This window comes from Leptonotus elevatus, chromosome 2 (assembly GCF_054856555.1).
Source record: "Leptonotus elevatus isolate MCC_2025b chromosome 2, RoL_Lele_1.0, whole genome shotgun sequence".
Lineage (NCBI taxonomy): Eukaryota > Metazoa > Chordata > Actinopteri > Syngnathiformes > Syngnathidae > Leptonotus > Leptonotus elevatus.
This window is the reverse complement of record NC_141240.1, coordinates 37,820,732-37,838,753: the sequence shown is the minus strand read 5'-3', so window position 1 is coordinate 37,838,753 and position 18,022 is coordinate 37,820,732. Positions and strand designations below refer to the sequence as shown.

The window sequence follows — 18,022 nt, the reverse complement described above, 5'->3', positions numbered from 1 at the left end:
TCATACAGTTCCGTGTGGAATGTCAGTATTTTATTGTTTAAAAAAAAAAAAGAATAAGTCATAGTCATCAGACAAATTATCAGTTGGCATCTTATTGTTCAGTGCATGTGGCTACCACTCAGATGAAGGGCCTTTTATTCCTGTTGTCGCATCATCATAATTACAGAAAATATTTCACAACCAAATATAACGTAACGTGAACAGATTTCAGAGTTTTCACAGGCGTTGAAGTGTAAAATAAATCCTGCATTAAAAACATCCACTAGCCACTTACTTGAGTGCCATTGTACCCCAACAAACAGATTCAATTTTGAGTTGCTTTTAAAGTTCACTTGTGTCATTTCCTGTTTCTCCATTTCCTCCGAATTAGTCAGATTTTTCCTTCTCCTTCATGTGCAGGAAGACAATGCTGAAGACAAAGAGTCCTGACATCATAGAGAAGACGCTGGCGTAGTACGGGAAGGCCGAGGGGATGAAGCGCTCATACTGGGTGTGCTGCAGGGGACGCACTGACACCTGCAGTCAACAAGATATATTTATTTATTCTCTCAGGTTATTTACTTTTCTACGAGTCGCAAGAAGCAGATCTTAAAGTGGAACTAGCCTGAGTGGAGGAGTAAAGGTGCGTGTATCCCAGTCGGTTGTAGTCCACCTTGAATTGGAAGACTCCATACACGTCGGGCAATTTGAACTGGATGCTGTATTTGCCATCTTCGAAAGAATCAAAGCATTATTTTGGCATCATGTATATTAAGATTTTAAGCAAATAAAAACAGCAACGCCACGTGACTTCATACCATGTTTTTTAAGGTAAGTCCTGACAAAGGGGTCGATTCTCACAAACTCCAGTTGAATATCGTCACCATCGAAAGGAACCCAGCGGCCCTCGGACAGCATCTCGATGACAATGCTGTACTCCTGCATGTGCAACACATGATCAATTACAAGTAGGCATATTATGCTTTTTTTTCATCAGTTAAAACGGTCCAATAACGTTGTTTTTTTTTTTTTTAAAGACAGAAATTAGCTTGCTTTGAGAGGGTGGGGTTTTTGTCTCATGCAAATGAGTCACTGCGCATCCTGCCCTCTCTATGGGCACTACCAGAATACAACTACTTGAATACACACAAACAAACAAAAAAGTTCATTTTAATTGAGGCTTTACACATTTTAGATGCTGTGAAACTCACCACAAGGTCGGTGATGGTGTACGCTGCGGGCGGAGTGTCCTCTCCCACGGGATGATGCCGAACTTCGCCCACCCTGAGGACGCCAGCCTCTTTAAACACCCAGCGAGAGAGCGCCTCAGCCAGCGCCATGTTGCTTGTCTGCTCGTACCTACAAGGAACGAGAACATCACAATTCGGCGGAAGAAAAAACATGGCACTTTTGACTGGCATAAATAAAGTCAAACGGGACTGACAGCTGAGATCCGGGCCCAGTTTTCTGCACGGCGGAGGTGAAGAAAGCGTCGCTGAAGAAGTCCAGCGAGCCACTGAAAACCACTCTGGCGTTGTTCCTGGCCTGCAGGCCGGCAATCAGCAGCGTGTTTTTGCCCACGGCGTGGGGGTACTAAAGAAACGAGCACAAATTAGCCAATCTTTTATTCACATCGAATCAAGAATCTGTGAAAAAGCATTCAATCCACGTAGAAAACTAATAACGTCCATACAAAACTGCACATTATTTTGCGTTGTTACCTGAGAAATGGGCCTGTCAGGGAAATAGGAGTAGGCCGTTGAAGAGCCGGTGAGGATGTCAAGAACAAGAGGGTTGTCAGGGTCGGCCACCATGCTGAAAGAGGATAAAAACATGGCACCCGAGTTACACTACCTGCTGCGTTTTGAGACGGTCGATCCTTACATACTGTTTAACAGTGTGGCAACTTGGACAGAATTAAATGGTGCAATCCAAAAATGGCACAGGCCCTACTGGAAGGAAAATAAGTTATTTTGGGATGATTATAAGTTTTGAAACTGACATATGGGGTCCCTCAAGGGTCATTCCTTGGACCGCTTTTGTTTGGTCGCTATATCAGAAAGCCTATTTTTGGCTATGCAGACCTATATTTGCACAGCTATATTTATCAATATAAATTTTCCCAAATGACAGCAGGTCAATTAACATGTCACTGTCTAAAGCAAGTTAATAACTGGACAAACCAACATGTCCTTCCAAAACAAAAAAACAAAACAAAGGAAAGTTTTTGTCCAAAAAAAAAAAAAAGGAGGGTTGCTGTTTATAAACATTTGGATACAGTCTTTTAGTTTCCTTTCCATTGCTTTTAAATGTCTTCAAAATATTTTGTTTGTTAATGTGTCTAAACGTTGTCAACGTACGTTTGGTTTTTTTGTACTTTTAATAAGCTACTTTGTTTGTCTTTGACTTGCGAATGTGTACAACTGTTCTGTTTGTAAATGATTATAGCCGTTGCGCTTTTGGTAACCTTAGGTATGAAATGTGCTGTCTTAAGTTGCCTTGCCTCATTATTTGCGGCATGTAATATAAAAATTACATTTTGATTAATATTTGTATTCATGTAACGTACCGTAACATGCGGTTAACCCATATCCCCGTTGCCATTCATACAAAATAATAGCCTCGTGTTAAACTAAGCAGCCTCAGATCACACTTTTTGTTTGGTGATGTGCTCTGGGATTTTTCTGATGCAAATGTTTGCCTGAGTTCAGTAACGGTTGGGAAACGCTGCTCAAGTCTATCAGCGAAACCACCTATTAGTGCACAGGGCATCAAATGTCAACTCCAAAACGATGGCCCTTTTCAATATCATCTTACTTACCCGACACCCTTAAACAGCACTGGTTTATTGGTGTCTTTACCAACAATGGTTGGAGCTTTCAGCAGGTTCTCTGGGCCAGCAACAATCAGAGTGTGCTGCAAGCAACAACAACAACAAAAAAGATGACAGTATGAATAACAACGATTCAACATGGCATTAATCCAATTAGGTTACCTCTCCAGGATCAGACATGTCATAGTTGTGATGATCAATGACAGCAGTCCTCTCCTCGTCAAACTCAATGCCACACTCACTGCCCAGCTCTCTCAGCGGATCACCTGATTAACAGTGGGTAAAAAAAAAAAATACTAATGTACACTTTGAATAAGATTTAACCTAAGCCAGAGCAGGTAGAAGTCAACTGACCAATATCAGAACTAGCAGCAACCAAGATATTTCCTCCGCCATCAATGAAGGATGTAATGGTCTCCACATTGATATTTCCGCCAAAGTCTGTAGATGGCAAAGAGACAAAAAGGAAAAGGTGACATCGAAATATAAAGAAAGAAAAGTACAAGTTACATACCTTCAACAGATGGTGAAAAGAGGATGAGATGGTCATACAGGAACTGGCCATATTTAATCAGAGAAAGCGATGGGTCATCCGCCGTCTTGAATGTAAGATCAAAGCCGCGGTCTGAAATGTCAAAGCGGGGAAAACATCGACATTAAGCGACAACACCATTAAAGAGTTGACAGCCAAAAAACTACATTAAATAAACTATACGTCAATCACGTCATACAGATTTCACGGTCACATACAGCACCAGAAAGGTCAACGTAGGATAACACAGATACATTATAAAGACTACTCAGTCAAGACATCTACATGGTCAAATAACTGCAAGACAGACTACACGATCACATAGTGTAGCAGAAAAGACAATAAACCCCACGGTCAAATAAAAATATTAGATAGTCAGGCTCAACAACTACACCGAATACACTGTCACGCAACTATGTTAAACAGACACTACATAGTTTAAAAAGACTACACTGTCATACAATTAAAACAGATTACACATGTCAAATACACAGTATCAGTCAAGGCTTAGACACGAACTATCAATAAATCACGTCTCACAATTTATCATGTCACAACTAATAATTTGTGTCCAAATAGTAGTAAGGAAGGACTTCATTATCAACTCAAAGCGGAATTTTATTGATTGCACTTGTGTGTTAATAGTCACTCCCAATCCATCATATGGTGCCCTATAACACGAGCTGCTTATTTATTATTTTTTGCTGTTCCATTGTTAGTGCCCTAAATTACTGTATAGTGAAAAAAGGTTGCGCCACTGTACTCGATATTATAGTTCGGGACGTTATAATTACGCGACAACAGTGACGTAACTAAGACGCGCCAGAGTAGACAACGATTTCAGTTGGCTGGTGATTGAAATCCACTTTATAAAAAGCCCTAAATCTTACCTATTGGGTACAGAACGGGTCCATTCTTGTTTGTGTTGTAATATGTTGGGCAATATTAACATATTGTGTGGCCATTGTGAGCAAATTCTGAGTGGTGGATCATGAGAACGTTCACGAAGCTAGGCTAATGCTAGCATCTTTTTCGTGCAGCAGGAAGCTCTGATTAGCAAACTACTGCTGGAAAATGTTTGATATGGCTTGTCTGCACAGGAAGGGTATATTTACAAAATAATGTTAAAAAGATAGCATAATTGACGCTCACCTGACAGACTGCGGAAGAACATTGAATGAGTGTCCCTGATGTTGATGTTGTCCAGTAGCACCAGCGTCTTGCCATCGGCAGCAGAACACTGCAACAAGGAGGCTATCGAAAGTAATATAACAACAATGCTGTGCAAAATGGACTTAGATTGACCCATCCTTGTTTTAGACGACAATCTAGAAACAGCCCGATTTGTCGGCATGACTGCCATCGACGCGGCCATTATGCAGCTATGGATGGAAGTCGACGTCAGCGTTAATGCGGCTTTTCCCTTTGACCCCGAGAAGCAGCCATTCGGAGACGCGTCGTCTTCTTCCACCAATGGGATAAAAAGAACTCTGAGCCCACTTCCGCTGTCATACCTTATATGGAATGTCTGGCTTACGTCACAAAGCACGGCGTTTGATCCGCCATGCTGTGCACAGTAAAGCTATTAGCTGTGTGTGTTTTTTTAAATAGCAAATTTGAGCAAAACCATAAAAAAGTCAATATTTTTTTCCGTATCGCTACTACATTGCTGTCGTTTCATCCACAAAACCAACTCCTTTACTAGCAATAACTACGTGTCCCTAAACGAAGACAATTTGGGCACCCAATGAATCCAAAAAGGAGGCTAAAAATTGTGCACCTTCACAACCTGCCTTTAATTTATCTTTTGAGGATTACATGATATGAATGACATTTACATTTAAAGAGGGAACTCCAGCATAAATGTTAAGTTATATTATATTACATGAGCAAAATGGTGACTGTTCTTAAAACCAGACACATCACAAAGTACATTCTTTCTTCCTCACCCATTCAGTGTTCTCAAATATGGGAATAAAAGAAACACAGTGGGTAGATTTTGTTTTAATTGATTCACGTTCCACCCTTGGGCATTACTGACATTGACAATGCAAATTTGTGGCAATTTTTTTGCAATACAATTAATTTTGTCCTTAAAGGGTAAAACGAAAAGTGGTCATGTAATACCACCACATAAGACTTGACTTGGAAGACAAAATAAATATACTGTACTAAAAAAATCTTTCTAGGAAAATACTTAACCATAAAATATTTAGTTCTGTAAGGAAAATGTACAAGATTTTCCTTGTTTTTTTTCCACAATCAACAAATGCGCTATTCAGCATTATAATGCAAAAATAAACACATTACAGTATGTAAAGTACAGTGTTGGAATGATACACATTACTGATGCTGTCTCGACGGCTACTTTTCAAAGTGTTGCGTCCAGTGGAGGGTGTTGAAAAGTATCTTTTGCACTGCTAACACATCTTTTACAGGAATCTATCAAAGTGATCGCGGCTACACCTGAACCTCACACACAATCAGCTCTCCTTCAACTTTTCGATCTGTCTGGAGCTCAGCCAGCATTTCAATCTGTCCATCCTCCCCGCTATTCCCATCCAGCAGCGCTTCTTCTCCTTGTGCTTCCCCAATCATCCCCTCTTCTGCATTTCCCTCTGCATCTTGGCCATGGAATATGAGCTCCCCTTCATGGATCACCTGCTCGGATGCGGGTTGCCACGTTGCGGTGCCGTCCCCATCGCCAGTGGTGACTGCCGTGTATTGGTAGAAGTCAGAGTCTGCTTGAAACATGACCAAGGCCTGGGCTGTGTGAATGCGTACGTGCTGAGCTAGCGAACTAGCATCCAGGAATTTATCCCCGCACGAATCGCAGGCGTAAAGTATCTGCGTGTTGGGGTCTAGAAACAGAAAGGGGAGGGTGGCATACAAAAACAACGAGCCGTTACATAACTTAGTTCTGTTGAATTCATGTATTTCTGTTTTTTTACTGACCGATTAATTGTTGGCCGATTAATAAATCAGCTGATATTAGCTCTTAGCACCGCCACCTGGCGGTCGAGAGAGACGAAATAGAACGAATGTGACGGTTCTATGAGTCCCGAACGACCGCCAGCATTGCTTGTCACTCAGAGCCCTCGTGTTTTTAGCGCGAGAAGGTTCTAATAGACAGTGTTCCGGTTCCTATCCTCTCTTGAGGATTACGTCAGCCGGAACCATGGACTACGTGTCCTTTTAAAAATAAATTTCTCGACATATATATGTATATATTTATTTATTTTTATTAATCGTCCGTTTAATCGGTTATCAGAATTTTACTTTAACAAATATAGGATTCATCATCAGGCTTTAAAAAAAAAAAAACGGTTTCCATCAAATTGTTTCAAATTTTTTAAGCGAATTTAGTGAAAATGCGCAAAATGCCCGTTTCAATCGGTTCTTCTTTTACGAATATCGCGGGGGGACTCCGCCGCTGTAGGTGGTAATTTAAAAGAAGAAGAAGATCAGGAAGCGACTGCGCCGTGCGATGACGTTGTACGTGTTTACTTTTGTAATTTTTGATAAAATGAGCTGTTTTCCATCTAAAGTAGCATTAGTATTCACTTCCTTTATTAATTCCAAGAAGATTTCTGTTTCGTCGTCCCCCTAAACATGCCTTACTTTATTTTCAGACATTGCTTTGGGACTACAAACGTACGACGTACGTGCAACGTAATATCCGGTCAAAACGTGCGATGTGTATCCAGCATTTATCCGCAAAACCTGTTTCCGTAGCCAAAATTCACATTTTCCTTTTTTTGATACACTTCAAAATCCCCCCCCTCGAAGCGTAAAACTTTTTTGCGAATTTTGGTAAGTAAATTGATACATGATCATTATTCAAGTATACAGTAGTGCCTTGAGATACGAGATTGACTTGTTCCGTGACTACGCTCAAACTCAAGACACTTGTCTCAAATCATCTTTCCCATTGCAAAGAATGCAAATGCCATTAATCTGTTCTAACCTTGACCCAAATCATAAAAAAAAAATTGTAATATGTATAATGAGGAAAACTATCACTCCATAACGTCATCGTTTAGAAACACATACAGTAATAACACAAATAGTATTAAATAGTTTTTGTCACACTGCACCAATTGCTGCCTTTGTGCTGCTCTTTTTAGCCACCAGGGGCAGTACAAGACAAACGAATTGCGATGTCTCATTTAATCTGTATGACATTAATATTAGAAGATTCATAACATATGACTGAACACTGTTATATTGTCTGTCTTCATGTGTTTCTGCGCCGCAACATACATACTATTTAGCAATAACATAACATTAAGCTAGCCAACTGAAAGGCTAACCTGTGTTTTTTTACACACAAGGTGTCAAAATCAACTGGGAGTGGAAACAAATAGCTTGAAGCCCCTTTCCCCCCCACTTATTTACCAAAGAGTTGATATTGTGAAGTGAGTTGAGTTCTGCCACCAATCAGCACTTTTTTTCTTTTCCGTCTCACCTGCTTCTTGCACTTTCTCTACTGCCTTGGTAATTTCCGCTTTCAAAGCTTCGGTTGCATCAGCACACGCGGACGCATCCACTGGTAACACTGAAAACACATCAACAAACATTGGCTTTCAAGTTCAATGAAGATTTTGACGTTGCCTATAGGTTTGAATATGAACGTTTGTCTATGTGAAGCCGTGTAGTTGACAAGTGATGAGTCAGTTGCTTCTTTCACCCTCGGCTATTGACAGCCACTTAACTACACAAAATAATCCACAAGATAAAGTAAAAATCAAAACAAAACCAAAAAAAAATTTCTGCTCTGTCACATGTATGCGTAATGAGCTATCATGAACTATTAGGTCTATTGAGCGCAGTTAGTGGCAGATAAAAGCAAAAAAACAAACACATCTCTAAGAGTAAAATCTCTTCTTTTTTTTAACACATAAAGCCTGGTTCACATGGCAAGATTTAAAAATTGTCGGCCGACTTCCAAACTCTGAGACACACCACACGAGAGTGAAAAAGAGAAAAAAATCACGGGAATAACAGTTTTGAACGTACCGCGTGTCGTGTGTAGCCACACTGCACAACGCACCACACACGAGCAGAGTTCATTCATGAATGTGACGGGAAGTCTCGCAAAACCTCTCGAGATTAAACGTGACTTCTGAGTCAACAAACATGCAGAACCAGTCGAGATTCTTCCTGGTTTTTAGCCCAAAAAGCGGCATAAAAAGGCGTTGTTATAAGGAGTGTAAATAGGCTTTGGGCGGCGAGGCATCGCTTGCCCTCGATGCTGGCAGCGCGGGTTCGCATCCCATCCGGAGACAACGTTGTGTAGTATGTGTGTGCGTGTATAAAAAAAGAATAAGGAAAAAAATGAGTGTAATAGCGCTTGAGCTGCGTGACTGTTTTGATTTTGGATTCCGGATTCCTCGCCGGCTCGCTTTCTGATTGGCTGCACATCACACGGAGCGAAGTGGGGCCAAAACAATCCAACATGTTGAATATCCCCAATTTCAAGTCGGAGGTCCTTCCGACCGCCGGTATCGGGATGCGCCGTGTGTGGTGTCAATCTGTTAAGATTATCGTTTGCGTGTCGGCACGTCCTTGCGATGGTCGGGAGGGGAAATTCGGGGCTAAAATCGGGCCAATGCTCCTGCCGCGTGAACCAGGCTTTACACATTTAACACATTCACATCAGAGACCTAAATTGTAGCGCTTTTGTGAGATACTGCACAAATTGAACCAAGCTTGACGTGTTAAATCTCCGACCTGTTAGCTGAGCCACAGCACTGGCAGTCAGGGCTTCCGTCGCCAGGGTAACAATGTCCTCGGAGACGGTTACGATGTTGATCTCGCCGTCTGAGGTGGGACCCCCTACGCAGCCGTCCGTCTCCTCGTCTGTGCCGCTGCCAGCGGCGGACCGTCGCCGCTTTATGCCAGCCTTGCCGCGGTGGACGGTCTTGATGTGAGAGCGCAGATTGTCTACGCGGTTAAAGCCTCTGCCGCATTTGTCACACAGGAAGGGCTTCTCTCCTAAAGAGAAGTCAACCTTCAAGTGAAAAGTGTAAAAAAAAGGAAGCTGGCACACGTGTTTACCTGTGTGGACGATGGCGTGCTTGGAAAGGTCGCCCACGTTGACAAATGACTTGTCGCACATTTGACACTGGTGAGGACGGACGTTGTCGTGGTGGCGGATGTGATTGGCCAGTTGACTGGATTGCACAAACCTGCAGCACATCCCAAAATAAACCCTTCACTGGAAACTTTCTAAGTTAACTCTTTCACTGCCATTGACGGCTATGGACGTCAAAAATTCATTTGAACTTTTTCTATTAGTTTAACATTTTTTTTCCGCTTTTGTTAACAAGAGTAAGAAACAAAATATTGTACATTTAGACCAGATATAAAATTTGTGATCAATCATGAGTTAACTATTGAAGTCATGCGATTAATTACAATTAAAAAATGTAATCGCCTGACGTCCTAATTTTAATAACCTTTTCTTTTTTTGAAAAAATATTGTTTTAAAAATGAAAACAAAAGATTAAAAATTTGGTTTTTGAAAAAAGATGATTAAAAAAAGAAAGAAAATATTATTATAAATTAGGCGATTACATTTTTTTTTATTAATCACATTACTTCAATAGTTAACTCCCGAGTAATCACAATTTTTTATATCTGTTCTAAATGTACAATAACTTTTTTCTAGGTTTTCATACTCTTGTTAAAAGTGGCAAAAATGTTAAACTAACAGAAATAGTTCAAATGAATTTTTGACGTCTAAAGCCGTCAATGGCAGTGAATGAGTTCATATTGTCATTACTGTCACTGACCTTTTACCACAACGGTCACACACGTAGGGTTTCTCTCCGGTGTGTTGGCGGACGTGCGCGATGAGGGAGCTGGCCTGGGTGAAGGCTTTGCCGCAGGTGGGACACACGCAAGGTTTCTCTCCTGTGAGACAGAAATGTTGCACCTTGTGCGGGACTTGGCTCAAGGCCAAAGTACGAGAAATGTTTTGTCCGGTGCGGAATGTCACTGCCGTACGTACCCGTGTGGATGCGCTCATGCCGCTGCAGAGCTCCAGGATCACTGAACGCTCTTTGGCAGTGCGTGCAGATGTATGGCTTCTCACCACTGTGGACCCGTAAGTGACGCTTCAGATTTCCTGACATACAAAAGATTTGCCGGAATAAATGCTTCAATCAAGTTAGGTTTGGTCAGGCAGTGTTTATCAGGTTCAGCAGATTGCAGTAAAAAAAAAAAAAAAAAGGAACAAAAAAGCTGCGTGCGAGCGGATACATTCCTAATCCTGACCCACTTGTAATAGTTGAAAATCCGCCATAAGGGGGACAATACAAAAATAGGATTTAAAAAAAATTGTCTTTACATGCTTCAAACACATTCAAATTGATTAAATAAAATATAAATCATATAAAACCATTGAAAACATATTTGATATTGAACACACACAAAAAACTGCAAGCATAAATTGTATGAATTTCAGTGTACGTGTGTTTGATATGTGCCTTTAAAACTGCTTCTCAATTATTTTTTTGTTACGCCTCCCCAGGAGCAAAAAAAAAGTTCTGCCTCCACCCTCACCAAAGTCTCCACCATGGTATAATGTGTCTATAAAATGGTTGAAAGTACACCTCTGCAGATGAGCATTAACGCCTTCTGCACTTCTGACAATGAGTGACACTGCCACCTACTGTAGTGGATGTGCAATTAAACTTTATTTTATTACGGCAAAAAGGTGTGAGGTAAGGTGGCAAGTGATGTCGGCAAGCTGGAGGGAGGCTGGTCAGGTAGGTTCAAGGAATCAAAGCTATTGAATAATTTTAGAAAAAGACTATTCTCCCGTTTGCCCCATTGATTAATTTAATTCAACTTAAGAAGAAAACCTTGTGCTAGCTTAAGCTTGCCTTATTCAACATACATACAAACTTATTTTTGTCCACTGTAGTATCTGTGACTGACTGTCTATGGCTTTAAAAAAGGTGGGGCCTGGCTGGCATGGTGAGTGACATGGGTGTCAGTGAATCAAAGTGTAGTTTGCTGCCTGTTAGCTGGTTAACCGTTAGCCAGTTTGTGTGTTAAATGAGTCGTGGCCATCGTCAGCTCGCGTATGAAATGTGTTTGGATGTTTTTTTTCTTCTAATCAGTAAAGTGATTGAATGCACACCAATAACTGTGTCTATCCTTGACCGCTTGCATTGCAATACTTTCCAACTTATTTTTTTACACTGAGTGGAGTGAAAAGAATCTTCGACGTAGCAGGGCAACATTGTACTGAAGATACCGTATTTTTCTTACCTGAGGTGGTAAATTGTTTGCCACATTCTCTGCACTTCAGCGGCCCATCTGCAATGTGGATTTTTAAGTGGGCCTTTAGATTTCCGGGCTAAACGGAGGAGACCACAAAAGGAGTTAGCACGTACAATATTAACTGTCAAGTAACATCTCTGATGGAATGAATGATATACTAACCAAATCATTTTAGAACATAGCATTTGAACAAATCAGTCACCTGATTGAAGCGTTTGTCACAGTGCGGACACTTGTTTCCCTTGTTGGCGTCGTGCGTCTCCAAGTGTCGCATCTTGGCGGTGGGGTCCGAGAAGGCCTTGTCGCAGTATTCGCAGTGGTACGGCTTCAGACCGCTGTGCACCAGCCGGTGGCGCTTCAGGTTCCCCGATGTGGTGAAGAGCTTATCGCACGCCTCGCAGCTGTAGCGTGCCTCGCCGGTGTGCTGCTTGCGGTGCATGTTGAGCAGGCTGATCTGACGGTAGCTCTTTCCACAGATTGAGCAGCAAAACGGCTTCAGGGGGCTGTTGGGAGGGAAAAGATGGCCGCTTGGAGCTCGGGAGGCTGATATGAAATCACAACCAAAAAAAAAAGCTTCAATATGGCGGGAATCTGACCTGTGTGTTCTCTCATGAGCTTTACAAGCGGCCGCGTCAGAGAAAGCCTTGCTGCATTCCCGACAGGTGAAGGGTTTCTCCCCCGTGTGAATGCGCATGTGCCTCTTGAAATTGCCAGTGTGCGTGAATTTCTTCCCACAGTCCTTGAAAGAAGAGCACATCACATGTTTACTTTTCAGATTTGGAACATATGTTCAAATTTGCATTCGAGAGCGCTCCATGGGGTCACGGGTGAGCTCCGAGATACCCTGGACTGGTCGCCAGCCAATGGCATGGGCACATATAGGCTGTATCCAAATTCGTAGGCCGTATTTGATGGCCACGTGACATAATTTCCGACGCGAGTCGACCACACGGCGGTGTCCGAATTCACGCAGCCTTCGAATCTACTTCTCAAATCTGGCCTTCGTTTCAATGGGCCATCGAGGTCGATAATTTTTCACTAAATCCATATTGATTTTCACTTAAAAGCTTGTGTTTCTTGATGAAAGTGTCCAGTCTATATGGAAAAAAATTATCTAAAATGTTTTAGAATTGTGGCAAAAGTGATATTGGTCTATAGTTAGTGAGTAGATGTCTATCTCTGTTTTTATAAGTAGGATTGATTGACTTTAGCGGTTTTAATATTTGATGAAAAGATACCAGCTTTAAATGACAAATTACATATATATGTGAATGGTTGTGCAACATGTTCGATGATGCTTTTGATTAATGAGATGACATATTAAAGCAATCAGTGGACTTTTTATTTTATTTTATTTTTTTGTGTTTTTACAACATTTAAAACTAAGAAACATAGTGTAGAAGTTATTTTAATGTATTTATCTACCTCATATTTATTTCTTGGCTCAGGAATTTCTTTCAGTGGGTCATTTGACCCTTGCACCCTTCCATTTTCCTGTACGTGGTTCCGCCAAGAAAGATATTTGGACACCCTGTCTTCCATTAACCTAACATGCATATTTTGATAAACACAAAGGCACCTGCGTCAAGTTTTCGACCGATGGCCCTCATGTCATCGAGTCGGACTTCATCAATGGTAAACACTCCTCCAGCACGCTGTCCACTGTGAACGCATCTCACCTCACATTTGTGCGTCACGGAGCTGTAAGGCTTCGACTCGGATCGGTTGGTCATCGCTGTGGAGTGGACTGCTCTCTCATCTGTGTCGTTGCTTGCGTCTCCGTTGGGCTGACTGCTGTCCGAATGCGCCTCAGTGGTTTTGTCTTCTTCGTCAACCTCCTCACATTCATCCTCCTGTCCTGTCGCCGTCTTCTTCGGTTCACTCTTTATGCATTCATCATGAGCGTCATCCCCTTACAGTCCACCAAGAGAGAAATGATGAGAAACATGATAACAGTATGGCAGAAGATAAAGAATCTGAGTATTTATATGTCTGCAAGTGATGTTTCACCTTTTGTGTTCAGATATCTGTTGCTTAAAAGGCTAACAACGATGTCACATATATGCTCATTGTTAGCCAGTGCGCTTATGGTGTTTCCCATTTTAAGTTAGCATTATGCTAGCAGAGGCTATGTAGCCGCCTTGATTACACAGGACTGGGCAATATGGCCCAAAGTTCATATCACAATATCAATTGCATCCCTTCACAATAACACATTATATCGTAATATAATATTATGGGTACAAATAATATTACTTAATGATAATTTAATAAATTAATGATTTCAGATTTGTTTACTCCGGGGGCACCATCGAGCCAAATTTTGGGTTTGTGCCTGAACCTAGGATGAAAACCCTTTAAAGTGCTATTTAACTTTCCCAAATACACGCATACAATTGACAAATGAATATCAAGCAATTGTGCAACACAAAGGGCTCACCATGTGGGAAGTTTCGTCTGGGTTTCCTAATTCGCCTGCCTCGGGAATTGGTAAAAATAGGGGTGGTGACAGATTTGATTGGTGCATCTGCAAATACATAAAATATTAAAGACATGTAACAGGATGTAAACATTTCCGTCTGCTCAAAAACCCACCAAATTGATCAAAGCTAGCACAATGGCATTTAAAAGAATCTTTTTCAGAATCTTCCGTCCGAGACCCCTCCGACAACCCCGACCCCGAAAAGATGACCCTGGGCATCCACTGTGCTTTGCACGCCACTGAGCTAGCATTCCCTTATCACAAACTTACGTGGTGTGTAGTCTACATCAGAAGGGTCATCCTGAAACGTGGTTGCGGCGTCCTGTACGCCATCGCTATCCTCCTCCTCATTCTTCACAAATGCTCCCTTGTGTACAGCACTACTTTTGGGAGGTTGCGCAACAACTGGGCAGCTTTTTGCGGGGTTGGGCTCAGAAACTTCCGTCGTCTGTGCTGTCCCGGGGAGGCGTTCAGTGTGATCTTCGCCTTCCGTTAGCTTCTTGTTTTCTTCTGTTTTGTTTGTGGAAGGACTCTGCTCTGCCAGCAATGCCGCCTTGGCCAAGTCACTGGCACGATCCTCACATAGCTGGCCTACGCCTGCTTTTTCTCCTTGTCAAGATAAAAAACGATACAAGAGAATGTAGAGCATGAATGCATTAAAAAAAAAAAAAAAAAAATATCCAGCTTTTATTAAAGGCGGAGTAAAAAAAAAATCTGGAAAAACAGGACTTTTTGTCATGTTTGCTAAAACTGTCAGCCTGTGTCCAAATTCACAAGGCTGGGTCGTCAGAAGGCCGAATTTGTCGTCTGCATGACGTCACTCTTGGCGCGCCTCGACAAAACGCACAGACTTACACATGCATGGAGTGTCGACCAACAAGCAGCATTGAGAATCCATTCATATGCAAGTCCATGCGTGCTGTCGTGACGTCATGCAGCCGACAAATTCGGCCTTCGGATGACCCAGCCTTGGGAATTTGGACACAAGCTCAGTGTAACCCTTCAGAGGCACATTGAGTTGCCTTGTGTATGAAATGCGCAATATGCCTCGTTTTGTTTCTCAGGTACGGTGGTTTCTTAAAAATCAAATTAAAAGTAAAAGATTGTAGTAGAGACAGAATTGTTTTCAAAGATCATTTTACCAATGTAGATCCTGAGACAAAACAAGATGAAAAAGCTGACTTTCAGGATTTAGAACCTACACGCAATTAGCAACGTTTCTGCTCGACAGTGAAGTTGATCACTACTTTTTAAAATTTCTTTAATTGTACATTGAAAAAAAAATAAAACTTGAAATTGAACATTGAGTGTCTTGGTAACACTCCATTACGAAGTAAGTCCTGCTACAAATGTCGGCTTGTTTACAGTGCACAGTACGTACAGTGACTGCACGTCTTTCGAATGATTGTCATGGTTTTGGTCAGAGGCTGAAGATGGGAAGGGATTAGTGAAATGAAACTACATTTAAATCTTGCTGGCAGTTTCAGAACTGCAAACTTGCCCTTAAACTAATGAAAACAGTCTCAAAGCTTCATTATTATTATTTTTATTGATTTAGTTCAATGGATATCATCCACTTCTTTTTTAAATGCTAGCACAAAACACAACTGAACATGTACTTTCATTGCAATGTAACCAATATGAACTGATGGTGACCGGATGTTATGAAGCTTACTTGGTCAATTGTTTTTTCTCAACACAAGGCAAAAAAAATTATAACTCAAATATTTCAAAAGTTGGGGCACTCTTACGTCAGTGTACCTCTGCTTACTATTTGTTTGATAAATTAAATTCTCACATTTTGCCACTTAGCCTCCAATCCTACACAAAGAGTGGACTCACCTTCGGCAACATCCAGCGCGATATCGGACGGAGCTGGATCGGCCACCGACTGGAACACAGAGCAAGCGTTGACAATCTCTTCCATTTGTAGGAAATTGGCGACGGCCATCACGTCCTCCAAGTTGTCAGGTGTCAAACTCAACTTGGCTGTGTACATGAATTCCAGGACCTGGGCCAAACCTGCATCAATAGAAAGCGTTACAAATTGCTGCATTCGCAGAAAATTGGGACAAAGCACTCTTCACAACCTGCAGCATTGCTGATGTCCAGATGCACCACGTCCTTCTGTTCCAGGAAGAGAGTGCGGAAGTAGACACTGCAGGCTGCCAGCACACATTTGTGGGCCTTGAAGTCCACTCCATCCACGACGAATGTGCAGTCACACAACAAACCCTCCTTGCGCTGGTTGTTGAACTGCTCCAGAACCTTCCCACTGTGCCACGGGAACTCCATTGTCCTTCAAGGCTTTTTGAATGACAGAGATTCTGAGGGCAGTCGATGAATGAAAGGATTCATTTATTACAAATCATCCAACAGTCCAGGTCTTACTCCACCTCTTGTCTGTAATGGGATATGGGGGTGGGATTAAATAATTTTTCTTTTTCCCACTCCCTTTCAGGCAGAATTGGACTTTATCTTTTTGTTTTGTTTTTCCTCTCTTTGTTTTCCCCCCCACTTTGTTGAACCTGACACAGAATGTGTGCTTTGTTATTGCCTGAAACAAAAAATAAAAATGAATGAATGAGGACAGGTCATATAGAAAATGGATGGGTGGAAAATGCAAATATTGTGCAAAAAAATGCACAAAAGATGGGTGGAAAATGCAAACATGTTTTGCAAATTCTATGACAAGAGAGGTGCCCAGTTTAAGGCAAACTAGCAATGGCAATTAACATCACACAAATTTATTTATCCACAAAGGTTGAATGGATGAAACGAAATTGTTTGTTTCTTGAAGACGTTTAATCCAAAAGGCTTCTTCAGTTCTACATTTTAAGGTGTGGCGTAACAATTCTGAACTGAATAATTATTTAACCACTTCAGCTTTAATTCCAAACACGTATGTGAAAGATTGTTACTTGTTTGTATGTTTACTAACAAAAGTGTCAGTAAAATGCTTTTGTGTGAAAACGAAACGCCTCCTTATCAATTTTCAACAAAACGGTCAGCTGAATACAAATCATCTTCTCTGAGGCCAAAATGAACCATCCAACATTCATCTTTTAGCTGCTGAATGATTAGAGACGCCATTCAGGCATATAAAATAACTTAATCGGTGACATCGAATACCTAATATCAAGGTTTTCGGCCACTTTTCCATGAGGTTTGACGGTGGCACTGTACAATCAATCGATTACAATGCCTCTACGATCCATGCGGTCGTGTTATCAGGGATGAATTTAGCATGCCTAGCGCGGATAACGTACGGCCGACACAAGATGGCGGACGCCGTCGCTAAAGCTTGTTGTTGTTTTCAAAGCTAACTCTTTTCAAACGCCTCCGAGACGCGCCGTGTTCTACCTACCCCCGGAATCGCGTTAATACTCGCTCCTCCGATGCGTCACCGAACCTGGTGCCAAGAAAATATTATTTTAGTAATGGACCCGATCGAGTTTTTCGGGGATCGATCATGTACTGTTGACTTGGTCCAGCGCCATCTTCCTCTCGCTGATCGATTGATAGGGACCAGTCGGATGCGTTTTCACGAGCATGCGCAGTGGGAAACATTTGCAGTTCGGTATTTGACCGCGTGGTTGTGCTCAAACTCAGCTGCTGCTCGAAAAACTTAAAAATCTGATTTATGGTTCATAAATGTGGGACAAAAAAAAATCACTATAGGAAAACATGAAAATGGTAAATATGTTACGAAATGAAATCAGTTGAACATACAAACAAAGTATAATGAGCGAGAGGTGCAAGTAAAGAGAAATATAATAATACAATTATGAGGCATTTGTTGAATTTTGGAAGGCAACAAGACTGGAAAATAATTGAAAATTGAATTGTTGATTTTATTTAATAACCTAATATAAAAGAACTGCTTAGTCAGTAACCTAGC

General features: G+C 41.5%; 2 protein-coding genes across 4 annotated transcripts; both read right to left on the bottom strand.

Annotated features, from left to right (window-relative positions):
• Positions 1–8: 8 nt before the first annotated feature.
• Positions 9–4,788, bottom strand: ddost (dolichyl-diphosphooligosaccharide--protein glycosyltransferase subunit (non-catalytic)). The gene is made up of 11 exons (XM_086070231.1): positions 4,497–4,788; positions 3,327–3,437; positions 3,167–3,253; positions 2,975–3,078; positions 2,801–2,895; positions 1,701–1,794; positions 1,424–1,572; positions 1,191–1,338; positions 798–918; positions 605–711; positions 9–516 (listed from the first exon to the last, which is right to left on the bottom strand). Exons 1-11 carry the CDS (start codon positions 4,717–4,719, stop codon positions 367–369), a joined length of 1,389 nt encoding a protein of 462 aa, XP_085926357.1. The 5' UTR covers positions 4,720–4,788; the 3' UTR covers positions 9–366.
• Positions 4,789–5,332: 544 nt separating this feature from the next.
• zbtb17 (zinc finger and BTB domain containing 17) lies at positions 5,333–17,661 on the bottom strand. Of its 3 annotated transcripts, none has more exons than XM_086068532.1 (15): positions 17,489–17,661; positions 16,212–16,428; positions 15,964–16,143; positions 14,392–14,730; positions 14,080–14,166; positions 13,319–13,551; positions 12,236–12,378; positions 11,842–12,142; positions 11,628–11,715; positions 10,360–10,476; positions 10,142–10,262; positions 9,405–9,535; positions 9,078–9,341; positions 7,813–7,902; positions 5,333–6,205 (listed from the first exon to the last, which is right to left on the bottom strand). In XM_086068532.1, the coding sequence occupies exons 2-15, from the start codon at positions 16,414–16,416 to the stop codon at positions 5,805–5,807; spliced, it is 2,700 nt and encodes an 899-aa protein (XP_085924658.1). In that variant the 5' UTR covers positions 16,417–16,428; positions 17,489–17,661; the 3' UTR covers positions 5,333–5,804. The 3 variants fall into 3 exon arrangements, with proteins under 3 accessions (XP_085924658.1, XP_085924657.1, XP_085924659.1); XM_086068531.1 differs by having other exon boundaries at positions 16,212–16,448; positions 17,489–17,660; XM_086068533.1 differs by having other exon boundaries at positions 6,066–6,205; positions 7,743–7,902; positions 16,212–16,448.
• Between the last annotated feature and the right edge of the window lie 361 nt (positions 17,662–18,022).